General features: G+C 44.5%; 6 protein-coding genes across 6 annotated transcripts; 4 read left to right on the top strand and 2 right to left on the bottom strand. All coding sequences in view use genetic code 12, as the record gives it.

The window, feature by feature from the left end:
• Positions 1-9: 9 nt before the first annotated feature.
• RPL37B (60S ribosomal protein eL37) lies at positions 10-644 on the top strand (the record flags this gene model as incomplete). The annotated part of the gene is made up of 2 exons (XM_001483878.1): positions 10-46; positions 385-644. 2 exons carry the CDS (start codon positions 10-12, stop codon positions 642-644), a joined length of 297 nt encoding a protein of 98 aa, XP_001483928.1.
• Positions 645-697: 53 nt separating this feature from the next.
• On the bottom strand, positions 698-2,839 carry PGUG_03308 (uncharacterized protein; the record flags this gene model as incomplete). The annotated part of the gene is made up of 1 exon (XM_001483877.1): positions 698-2,839. The coding sequence occupies one exon, from the start codon at positions 2,837-2,839 to the stop codon at positions 698-700; it is 2,142 nt and encodes a 713-aa protein (XP_001483927.2).
• A 114-nt stretch (positions 2,840-2,953) lies between these two features.
• Positions 2,954-3,697, top strand: NEP1 (18S rRNA pseudouridine methyltransferase; the record flags this gene model as incomplete). The annotated part of the gene is made up of 1 exon (XM_001483876.1): positions 2,954-3,697. The coding sequence occupies one exon, from the start codon at positions 2,954-2,956 to the stop codon at positions 3,695-3,697; it is 744 nt and encodes a 247-aa protein (XP_001483926.1).
• Positions 3,698-3,834: 137 nt separating this feature from the next.
• Positions 3,835-4,602, top strand: PGUG_03306 (uncharacterized protein; the record flags this gene model as incomplete). Its single annotated transcript, XM_001483875.1, has 1 exon — positions 3,835-4,602. One exon carries the CDS (start codon positions 3,835-3,837, stop codon positions 4,600-4,602), a length of 768 nt encoding a protein of 255 aa, XP_001483925.2.
• Positions 4,603-4,681: 79 nt separating this feature from the next.
• On the bottom strand, positions 4,682-8,524 carry GIN4 (protein kinase; the record flags this gene model as incomplete). Its single annotated transcript, XM_001483874.1, has 1 exon — positions 4,682-8,524. The coding sequence occupies one exon, from the start codon at positions 8,522-8,524 to the stop codon at positions 4,682-4,684; it is 3,843 nt and encodes a 1,280-aa protein (XP_001483924.2).
• A 1,154-nt stretch (positions 8,525-9,678) lies between these two features.
• KRR1 (ribosome biosynthesis protein) lies at positions 9,679-10,701 on the top strand (the record flags this gene model as incomplete). Its single annotated transcript, XM_001483873.1, has 1 exon — positions 9,679-10,701. The coding sequence occupies one exon, from the start codon at positions 9,679-9,681 to the stop codon at positions 10,699-10,701; it is 1,023 nt and encodes a 340-aa protein (XP_001483923.1).
• Positions 10,702-10,706: the final 5 nt, after the last annotated feature.

The raw sequence follows: 10,706 nt of genomic DNA, 5'->3' as shown, positions 1-10,706 counted from the left end.
AGTTAGGAAATGGTGCCTAAGGTGTTTGTTTGTTACGCGACGCGAAACACGCGGTACAAACTGCAGACAGAGTACTGCAGGCAGTCCGAGAGATCTGTACTGCACGTAAAGTGAGAAGCAATTTGGTGGTAGGGCCTCCGTCTAGGGCTCCGCCCTAGCGTGATTTATTCTTCCTGTATAGTGTCTCCTGCACACTGCTTCTCCCGCACGGTGAAACTTTTGTGAAAATTTTCTACCATAGAAACATAGACATCAACCATGGGTAGTATGTATACTTCAACCACGCAACAAAAATGACACTTTCCAACTCCCCTAGCCAAAGACAAACCAATGCTTTGTTTTCAGCCCAGAAAGTAGAGTTCTAGTTCAGTTACTAACATTTAGAGGGTACTCCATCTTTAGGTAAACGTCACAACAAGTCCCACACTTTGTGTAACAGATGCGGTAAGCGTTCCTTCCACATTCAAAAGAAGACCTGTGCTTCTTGTGGATACCCAGCTGCCAAGATGAGATCGTACAACTGGGGCCAAAAGGCTAAGAGAAGAAGAACTACTGGTTCTGGACGTATGGCTTACTTGAAGCACGTTTCCAGAAGATTCAAGAACGGATTCCAATCCGGTGTTGCCAAGCCTCAGACCGAGTAAATTAATACGACTAGTCAATACATTGTAACATAAACGGTGTAGATAAAACTATATTACATTACCAAGTCCATTTCGTCAAAGCGTGGCTCTTCGTAGTTCATGTTAAAGTACAAGTTGTCGGCCTCCTCGTGGGTTACACATGGTTCCAAGATCTCACGAGCCAATTCGATGATTTCGGGCTCGTAGGGAAATTCAAGACCGTTCGCAAATTCGCTTTCAACATCAGCCATTTCTTCAACACCATCGCTATGGCCCAATTGTCGGGCTCTCTGCTCGCACCAGTAATTGTATATAGTTCCTGTGTAATTCATCTGCCTGGCATGGCTTGAAAGTTGATAGGCATCCACAGATAATGAGTCGCTACCAAATGCGATTCGCAGAAGTATCACGAACACTTCATACATGGTTTCTGGATAAACGACATTTGTGATAGTCTTGGCTTCTGTTGCTATGTGATGTAGGACCCGTACCAAGGTGGAAATGATTCGAACTCGAATGTGAACTGTAGGTGCTCTTGGTGAGTTCATGATGAGACCTTGTTCCAAGCCAATGTACCGTACGATGGATTTCAAGTATTCCTTGTCCTGGAATAGCTGGGTGCTTCCCTTGGTCACTATGTGGCCTTCTATCATTGTTGCAACTCGTAATCTCAAGTAAAGAAGGTGCAATTCGTGGTTGGTTTCCACCGTCACTGCCAGTTCTTGTTGCATGGTTTGTGGAATTGGACAAGGAATAAGTACCATGGACTCTTGTAAAAGTGTTTCCAGCTCCGGAACAGTTGCCTCGACTTTTGACAAGTCACTATTATTGCCTAGAACTCGATTGAGTCCATAAAATTTGAAGTCTTCTTTGATAGGAATATCAATCAAAAACACCTTTAAAAGAGAGCTCACTATGGCATCATTTTTCACCGGTTGGTTATCAAATGCAAAGCCCAGCTCTGTAATCGACGAAATCAACATCTCAACCACACTATAGACGAGGTTACTTTGGGTAGTATTCATGAACCTCTCACTATTTTCTGGAAGACAAAATTTGAACAATTGTACCATTTGTGGTTCCTGCCACAAGCCACTAGAAAATTCAGTATCAAAGACTGTAGCCACATAGAGAATTCTCTCCAATATATCGAAGCAGCATATCAATGAAAATTTTTGAAGCACCATCACTTGTAATGGTACATTATGGTAGTTTATTATATCGTCTTGGTCCTGGCTGGAGTCAAGAAGAAATGCAAAATCGACGGCTATCAGACAAATTTTAGGAACAAGCAATTGAATGGTTTCCTTATTGAGTGCCGAAGATCGAAATATGAGCGAAGCATAAACGAGACTAAGCAAGAATGGAACGCTGGTGAGAATTTGGTGAGCAATTATATCCTCCACTAGTTCACACATGGTGAGGGAAAACTCGTGGATGAGAGAATCAAGACGCAACGCTTTTTTGACCATAAGAAATTCAGTCACCGCCGTTGAAATTGGCTGTTTTTTGTGTAGCACGAAATCTCGAATACGCACATCTCGGTCGAGATAAATCTTGCTCAAGTATGAAACGGTGGTTCTTTTGGTTCCGTTAATGCAGTGGTTCCATAAATGGTCTTCGAGAAGCGAAGCGTCGTTGTCGATTTTGATGACTTTTTGCGGCACCAATGGCCGAGTATCAGATTCAGGGACACGGTACTGACCTGAATTTGAGGAGTTTTTTTGTTTCGAAATTGCTGGACTTTTCAGCTGAGTAGAAGGTGTCGCAAGTGTAGTTGCACCCATTGTACCTGAAAAAGTTATATTTGCCGTCTGAGACTCACCCACCTTTCGTCGCTTCAAAGCGACCGACGTAGCCCTCAATTCGTTATTTAAAAACTTTCTTTCGTCTTCCAACAGTTGCACGGCAGCGCGAAGCAGTTCCACCTGGCCGTCCTTATTGTGCTTTTCAAGAGCCAAAGTCTCGCGGAGCTTGGCTAATTCGTCTCGTGACGAGTTCTGGAGCTGCTCGAGCTGCGCCCGGAGAATCGACACCTCTCCTTCGGCTTTATAAAGACGATTTTGAAGCGACGAGCCACCATCGCCGACACTATTATCTGTGTGAGGAAGCGAGTTTAACTTTTTTTGTAAAGCCGACGCGTTCTGTGTCTCAGCCGCCACCAACGCCTTCAAAATGTCGTCGTCATCGTCGTCGAAATCGTCATCTGACGTCATTGCAACCAATGGAGGTGTGAACCAGTTGTGAGATCGAGTCGCATCGCTTATCAACTATCCGGCATATAAGCCCATTTCTGTCGATAAATTTTTCAAGCCCACAAGACACTCATTATGGCACAACCAGAAAAGGACAGTGCAGTTCCTTCGGCGCCTCCCGCTTCTCTCGTTCCAGAGCAGCCTGCGGTGCTCAGTTCCAAAGACAAGACCACAAAAAGACTCATTGTGGTGTTGAGTCAGGCATGTTTAGAGACCCACAAGGTCAGCACCAATGGACCTGGTGGAGATAAATATGCGTTGTTGAACTGTGACGATCACCAGGGGTTGCTCCGGAAGATGGGTCGTGACATAGCGGAAGCGCGGCCCGATATCACCCATCAATGCCTTTTGACGTTGTTGGATTCTCCCATTAATAAAGCTGGAAAACTCCAAGTTTACATCCAAACCGCCCGCGGGGTGTTAGTGGAGGTGAACCCCAGTGTCAGAATACCCAGAACTTTTAAACGGTTCTCCGGGTTGATGGTGCAGTTGCTTCACAAGTTGAGTATTCGCTCGGTCAACTCTGAAGAGAAGCTCTTAAAGGTGATCAAAAATCCTATAACCGACCACTTGCCCACCAAATGCAGAAAGATAACGCTTTCCTATGACGCCGAGATCCAAAACGTACAGACTTATATAAAAAAATTGGACGACGATGAGAGTATTTGTGTGTTCGTCGGTGCGATGGCCCGAGGTAAGGATAACTTTGCTGATGAGTACGTTGATGAAAAAATCGGACTTTCCAACTATCCGTTGTCGGCGTCGGTGGCATGTTCCAAGTTCTGCCACGGCTGCGAGGATGTATGGGGTATCATTTAATTTAATGCATATTAAGGCTATTGTAATGCACGCTGCAACTTTGACAGAAAACGGCGCGGCTGCAAATTGCGAAAGAAACACAGACGCAAATTTACAAAACACAAACTAATTACACAAACAACTCTCTTCTTCTTCTCATGTCAAGCTACTTACAGGCTGTTGCCGTTCACAGCTTAACTTGTGCACTCACTGCTGGAAACTTTACCTTGGATTTGGTGGGCTTAAAACGAGTACTTGAAATGAGAATCTACTCTGGTACTACCGTCCCTTTGTCGTCGCTGTCGTCTCGCTACTACTTGAGAGCTGACCGGAAAGATCAGCTGCGGGTGATCAACATCTTTGACGCTCAGGGCAATCGGGTGTATTCTATTGAACGAATTTCGGGCTATAATCCAGTTTGGAGTTTGTTCACCTACCCTCAACGTCGCGAAGTTGCAACCATTAATACTGGGTTCCTCGCAAGAGCGGTCGACTTCCATAACAAACCAGGAATGACTCATCGTGATTTGACGTCGGAATACGGGCTTGGAGGATGTTTCCAGTCTTTTTACGTCGATGACGGTGTGAGGTATTCGTGGTCTCGTTCGTCAAAATTTCTTGAAAAAGTGCTCAACCCCAACCAACGCACCGAAGAAGTACGAACCCAGATCTCCAAAGTCCGCTTGATGCGCCAGTTCAAACTCGACTTTGAAATCCTCGTGGACGAAACTGCCATTGATCGCGAAGTGGTGTTTTCCACGGCTTTTGTGTCGATCTTGACTCAATGGGGCTACGGCGAAATCACCAATACTGTGGGTCCCACTGCCACCAATCCTGTGGTCGAAGCTCCAGTTGCAAATGAAGAGCGCCAACCACTTGTAGTAGTCGTCAACTCGGAGAACTTGAAAGTGGAGGAAATAAGCTAGCGAAGAGAAAAAGTGAAGTAGTTAGTGAAATACTGTAGCTAGTAATATTGACTCCTATACATCTACTCTCTTATCGTCTCTACTTATCCATCACTCCCTCCTTCACCAACACCTTTTCGATCTCCTTGAACAATGTATTGGCCGTGGTCTTGGAGCCCTTCACATACGCACACACAATGGTCGATTTTTGGTTGTACTCTCGAGGACTTATCTTGATGCGGAACTTGCAACTCTTCATGTCAAACGAATTGTTCTTGGAAATCGCTCCCGTGATATAGTACCCAACAGTGTCATTTCTCAAATCCTTCAATCCAAAGTTAGACCAAGATTGCAAAAGCGCAAAAAGTGCACCAGACATTTCCTGCTTGGGCAAAACAGTATTGAAACGCTTGTTCTGCATAGGTACATTGTCTTCTTGATGACTGCTCGATAACCACCTGAAAAATCCATTGCTCTTGGGCTTCTCATCCATTGATGCTTCTCTAGAGTCAGCAGGTGAAGGTAAATGACTAGTTTTTGGAGGTTCTTCCAATGTCTTCTTTGATCCCCACGACAACTTGCGGAAAATAGACCGGCTTCTCTTACCAGGAGCAGGATCAGGTTTGTTGGTTGTGTCTACCAATGGCTTCTTGGGTTCGGTTGGAGGTTCAGGCTTGGGCTGACGAACCTTGGCGTAGGGTTGGGGCTTTTGGGGAGCACCGTCAAAATCTGGAATAAGCATAGTTGAAGCACTAGGTCTCATCGACTTTGTCCTTGACTCTTTGCTTACTCTCTTGGGCTCTTTGTTGTCCTTCTCGGTTGGTAACTTGATATGATCAAACAACTCAACATCCTCGTCGGGATTATCCCCTCCAGCTTCACCGTCCAAGTCATCTCCACTATACGCAGATTTGCGCTTCACTCGAACTTCATCATTCTTAGTAACAAATGTATCGTCATAATCATCGCCCCGAACCGTTGGGTTTGGTAACGTGGGTAATTGGGAATTGGGACGATCAGAGGAAGGTTTTCCAGAAGAATACTTGGAGTATCGTTTGGAATTCAAGTCTCCAGCATAGTACGAAGAACGCTTGTTGGCAAGGTGTTCATCGAAATCCATTATCGAGCCCTCATCTAAAGGCTCTTCCTCTTCTTCACCGGTTTCAGGAAGTCCAGCACGGTTCAACCGATCGGCAAAACTTGTCCTCATGTGTGGCATCTTGCTGGCTTCTTCGTCACCTCCTTCAAGAACATTCTTCAAATCGTGGTATGACTCCCTCGTAGATCTGATGGTCATTACTGAGAGCCGCTTATTAGATTCGGTGAAGTTGCGAGACTTTCTTGTTACGTTTGGAATCTTGACATCGGCAATCAATGACTTTGCCTCTTGAGTACTCTTGCGCTTATCCTTCAGCGGTTTTTCTTCGAGCATCCCGTTAATATTAAGCTTTGAATTGAGTAGTCTCGATTTTCTAATTTCAGAAAGATACTCTTGACTTAAATCTGTCGCCTCCAATTGATGCTCGGGTAATTCATAGTCTTCTTCTCTTGCGTAGTAGCTGTTACGACTTGGACGCCTTTCAGTTCCATTTCCATAACCGTCCATAACTGAAACCATAGACTCTCTATTAATTTTCTTTTTCGTCTTCAAGTCAGCATCGCGGTATTCTGCTTCCAAAGCTTCTTGTGCTCGGTTCAACTCGTCATTTTCATGTGCTATCCACAAAGGATCCAATCTCGAAACGGGACGCCTGGTTAATACTGGATTTTTTCGTGCTCGTGGGGTTGGCTGGGTGACTGATCTCTTCTTGATCTTTTCAAGTTCCTCAGCAGTCAAATCATCAGATTTAGTTACAGCGCCGCCCTCGGAGATGGACCTCAAAGTTCCTCTCTTGGGTTGAGATAATGGTTCCGAAGTAATGTCTTGTTCACTGTTATTGCTGTCGTCTTTGATTAAGATGGCAAGCTTTTTGGAAGACATCAACGACTTTCGCTTCAGTCGTCTCCTCTGTTTGTCAAGTTCTTTCCTGGCCTTGATTTCAGCCTCATGCTTTTTACGTTCGATTTCCATCAACCGTTCGTACTCTCTTGCCTGGCGTTCTTCTTCGTCAATCAAGTTTTCATCGTCCTCGTCATAAGTCTCTTGGTTGAAGATCTTGTCACAAAGACTTGCGAAAGTGGCGGACGTTCTCTTCGTTTGCTTGTCCATATATTCCCATTCTGTCTCGGCAGAAAGCTTTGTGTAGGTCGAAAGAAGCTTCATGGTTATTGAGTTACGCTTTAACCCATTGGATATGGAAGCTCTAAGCGATTTTCGCCTCGACAACCTATTTTTCGAATTGCTCTTGGGAATTCCAGATAGTCTTTTCGACTTTGTAGGCGAATCGACACTGGCTGAAGCCATTAAATGATCGGCACCGTACTCGTCAACAACAGGATTTTTAGAGCCCTGGCTGTTTCTATGAATACTATCCTTCGATGGAAGAGAAGGTGGCATTGAAGCCATTGACCCATCACGTTGAGCGGTGACGATCTCATCGTAAATGTTTCTGGGAATAGCGGGGGGAGGAGTGTTATTGTCTTGTTGAGGACGACACTTTCTTGGAGACCTAATTGGAGATTTTCTTGGAGACAATTTTCTTGGAGACGCTTTTCTTGGAGAATTGTTGACACTGGAAGCGGCCGATAACCTTGAACCGCGAACACCATTCTTATATTGGAACAGTACCGGCCTGTTACGAGATGTCGAAGCACTAACCTGACTAGCTCTCTTTTTTCTGGGAGTACCTTTGATGGAGTTTGAGCGATGAATACTTCTTCTATTCATTCTTGGAGACATGAACGAAGCCTCCTGTTGATTGTGTGAGTACCTCATGAGCAAAGCATAGAATGTCTTTTCAGGATTAGAGCCTTCAGTGAGAAGACTACGAATGATTTGCTCTTTTGGTCTATCATGCCACAAAATGGACAAGTTTTGGAGAATTTGCTTATCGATGTTGGCTACCGATCCCAATGATTTGTAGGCTGTTTCTGGGTGGGGCAAAGATTTGACACTGATCAAATCTTCGCTGGGAATTGGGTACTTTGTTAAGAGAGGATGCGATAAGATGTTTCCGGTTTTGATTCTCTTTTCTGGGTCTACCGTCAACATTTTTGCAATTAAGTCCTGAGCCTCGACGCTGATTTCGTATGGCATTTCGAAGCTACCGGCCTGTACCTTCAACAACAAGTTGCGGATATTTTCGTCATCAAACGGTAATCTTCCCGTTAACAATGCAAATAATATGACACCACAAGACCAGATATCGGAACCAGACCCGTGGTACTTTAAGCCCGACACGATTTCTGGAGCAGCATAATGCGGCGAACCACAAGACGTTTCGAGCAACTTGTCGTTACTTTCAAGGGCAGCCATACCAAAATCAGCCAACTTTACGTTAAGATTACCATCCAAAAGCAAGTTTTCCGGCTTCAAGTCACGATGACAAATGCCCAATGCGTGGCAGTATGCTGTTCCCAAGATGATTTGACGAAAGTACTTGATTGCCTCCTGCTCTTGAAGCGGTCCTCGTTCCACAAGAAGGTCAAAGAGTTCACCTCCCTCCACGTATTCAAGCACCAAATAAAGAGCTTTGGAGGTTTCCCACACGTCGTAGAGTCTCAATACATTAGGATGGGTGAGAAGTTTCATAATGATAATTTCTCGCTCAATTCCGTACGGAAGTCCAGCGTCATCTGACAGCTTTGCAGGGGCATCGTCGTCTTGCAATTCGGATTTCGACACCACTTTCACGGCGGCTTTTTGACCCGTGCTCTGATGAGTGGCCAAAAGCACCCTTCCTGTGGCGCCTCTGCCCAAAGTTTTTCCTAGTTTCCACGGCCCCACTTGGGCAGGATGATTGTGGGCCATCGACGAAGCAATAGAGGGCTGTCTCGAGTGCATTGTGAGTTGTACTTGTGAGTTTATAAGTTAATTGATTATAATTTGTGAGCTTTACTAGTTGTTTGCGTGGCCCAAAATTTGCTGAATGTGAATTGTTTGTGAATTTGTTTGCTGAGTCAAATGGATTGTATGGTCTTAATCTGGTTTGTTATGACTGCCAGGAAGAAATGGTGCTTTCGAAACGAGTGTGAAAAGATGAGGCTTCGATGCTGAAATAAAAAATCGACACGGTTAGACAGTCGTGTAAATCAGCATTTCAGGCTGAGGGAGCGCGTGGGACGCGTCGGTGTGCGAAGAACAATGTTGCGAATCGCGCCGGTGTTGGATGCGGGAGAGACGATAGTGAGACAGAACGGTATCAGAAATACGGAAGATACGGAAACAGATATACGATATCAGATATAAGGTATCAGACATACAGTATGATATATGGTATCAGACATACAGTATGATATATGGTATCAGACATACAGTATGATATATGGTATGATAGTATAGTATTATATAGCTATGTAGACCTATTGATGTGTCGTTATTCGTGGTTTGCTAGGTTTAGCAGTGATGAGAAGAGCCAAAAATGTTTTAGGATGTTCGCATTTTCCCATAGTTGTGTCAGTGTTTCTTGGTAATTCAGTCAAGCAAAGGATATTAGTGGAAATTGGTTGGTAATTGTCAACTGGTATGAGTACTGGTGACTACTGTTTTGTAGTTAAGAGATCCACTTCTAACTCCTTTCATTTCCCCTTTCCAAGATCCATTCCCGTGATCATTTCCAATTGGCTCGCCAACTCGTCATCGGCTCGCTTTTTTCTGTCTTTTTTCTCCTCATCATCTCTCAATGCTTTTTTCATTTGCTTCGAGTCCAACACACTATTGGTCTTTTGCGGCTGATGGACCTGCATCAACACCAGAACATTTTCCAAACTTGCATCGAGTTTTTCCACCGCCTGTCTCGTTCGGGCTATATTGCGCTTGCGCACATGTTTACTAGGCTTCTTTGCTATTTTGGATTTTGTCATTGCCTAAATTTCGCGATAAAAACTGGAGATGCTCATCGGTCTCATCGCAAAAATAGTGTGCATATTACAACAGAAATGAAAATGAAAATTAATTTCGCATTGGTTCTTCATTCCTGCTTTTCTTAGTTGCCTTTCATGCCTTCGACTCACAATAGAGACAAGCCCTGGGACACCCCAGACATAGATAAATGGCATGTGGACGAATTCAAGCCGGAAGACAATGCTTCGGGACTTCCTTTTGCCGAGGAGTCGTCGTTTATGACGTTGTTTCCAAAGTATCGTGAACAGTATCTTCGGACTATTTGGAGCGAAGTCACTAAGGCGTTGGACAAACACAACATAGCGTGCCAGCTTGACTTGGTGGAAGGGTCCATGACGGTGAAAACAACTCGAAAGACGTATGATCCTGCGATTATCATCAAGGCTCGTGATTTGATAAAGTTGTTGGCGAGATCAGTTCCGTTCCCTCAAGCAGTGAAAGTGCTTCAGGATGATGTTGCGTGTGATGTGATCAAGATTGGTAATTTTGTCACCAACAAGGACCGTTTCGTCAAGCGTAGACAGAGACTTGTGGGTCCCAATGGTAACACATTGAAGGCATTGGAACTCTTGACAAACTGCTACATATTGGTCCAGGGTAACACAGTCAGTGCCATGGGTCCATACAAGGGGCTCAAGGAAGTACGGAGAGTGGTTGAAGACTGTATGAAAAATGTTCATCCAATCTACCATATTAAAGAGCTTATGATCAAACAAGAATTGAGCAAAAAACCAGAATTGGCCAACGAGGACTGGTCTCGTTTTCTCCCCATGTTCAAGAAACGTAATGTGGCCCGCAAGAAGAAGGCTGCTCCAGATAAGAAGAAGGTTTACACTCCATTCCCACCAGCGCAAACTCCTAGAAAGGTGGATTTGCAGATTGAAAGTGGTGAGTATTTCTTGGGAAAGAGAGAAAAGAAGCAGAACGACCTCCAGAAGAAGCGGGACAAGCAAGAAGAGGTCAGCGAACAAAAAAACAAGGAAAAGCTTCGTGGTTATGAGGCTCCAGAAGAGCAATTGCATGAGAATAAGCTTTTGAAAAAAAGCAAAAAATCCAAGAAACGGTCCCACGACGAAGACGAGGGCTCCAACAAGAAACCTCGGGTCGACTCCGATTAAACCAT

The sequence above is a fragment of the Meyerozyma guilliermondii genome, genomic scaffold (genome assembly GCF_000149425.1).
Source record: "Meyerozyma guilliermondii ATCC 6260 scaffold_4 genomic scaffold, whole genome shotgun sequence".
Lineage (NCBI taxonomy): Eukaryota > Fungi > Ascomycota > Pichiomycetes > Serinales > Debaryomycetaceae > Meyerozyma > Meyerozyma guilliermondii.
This window is presented reverse-complemented; position numbering and strand designations above follow the sequence as displayed.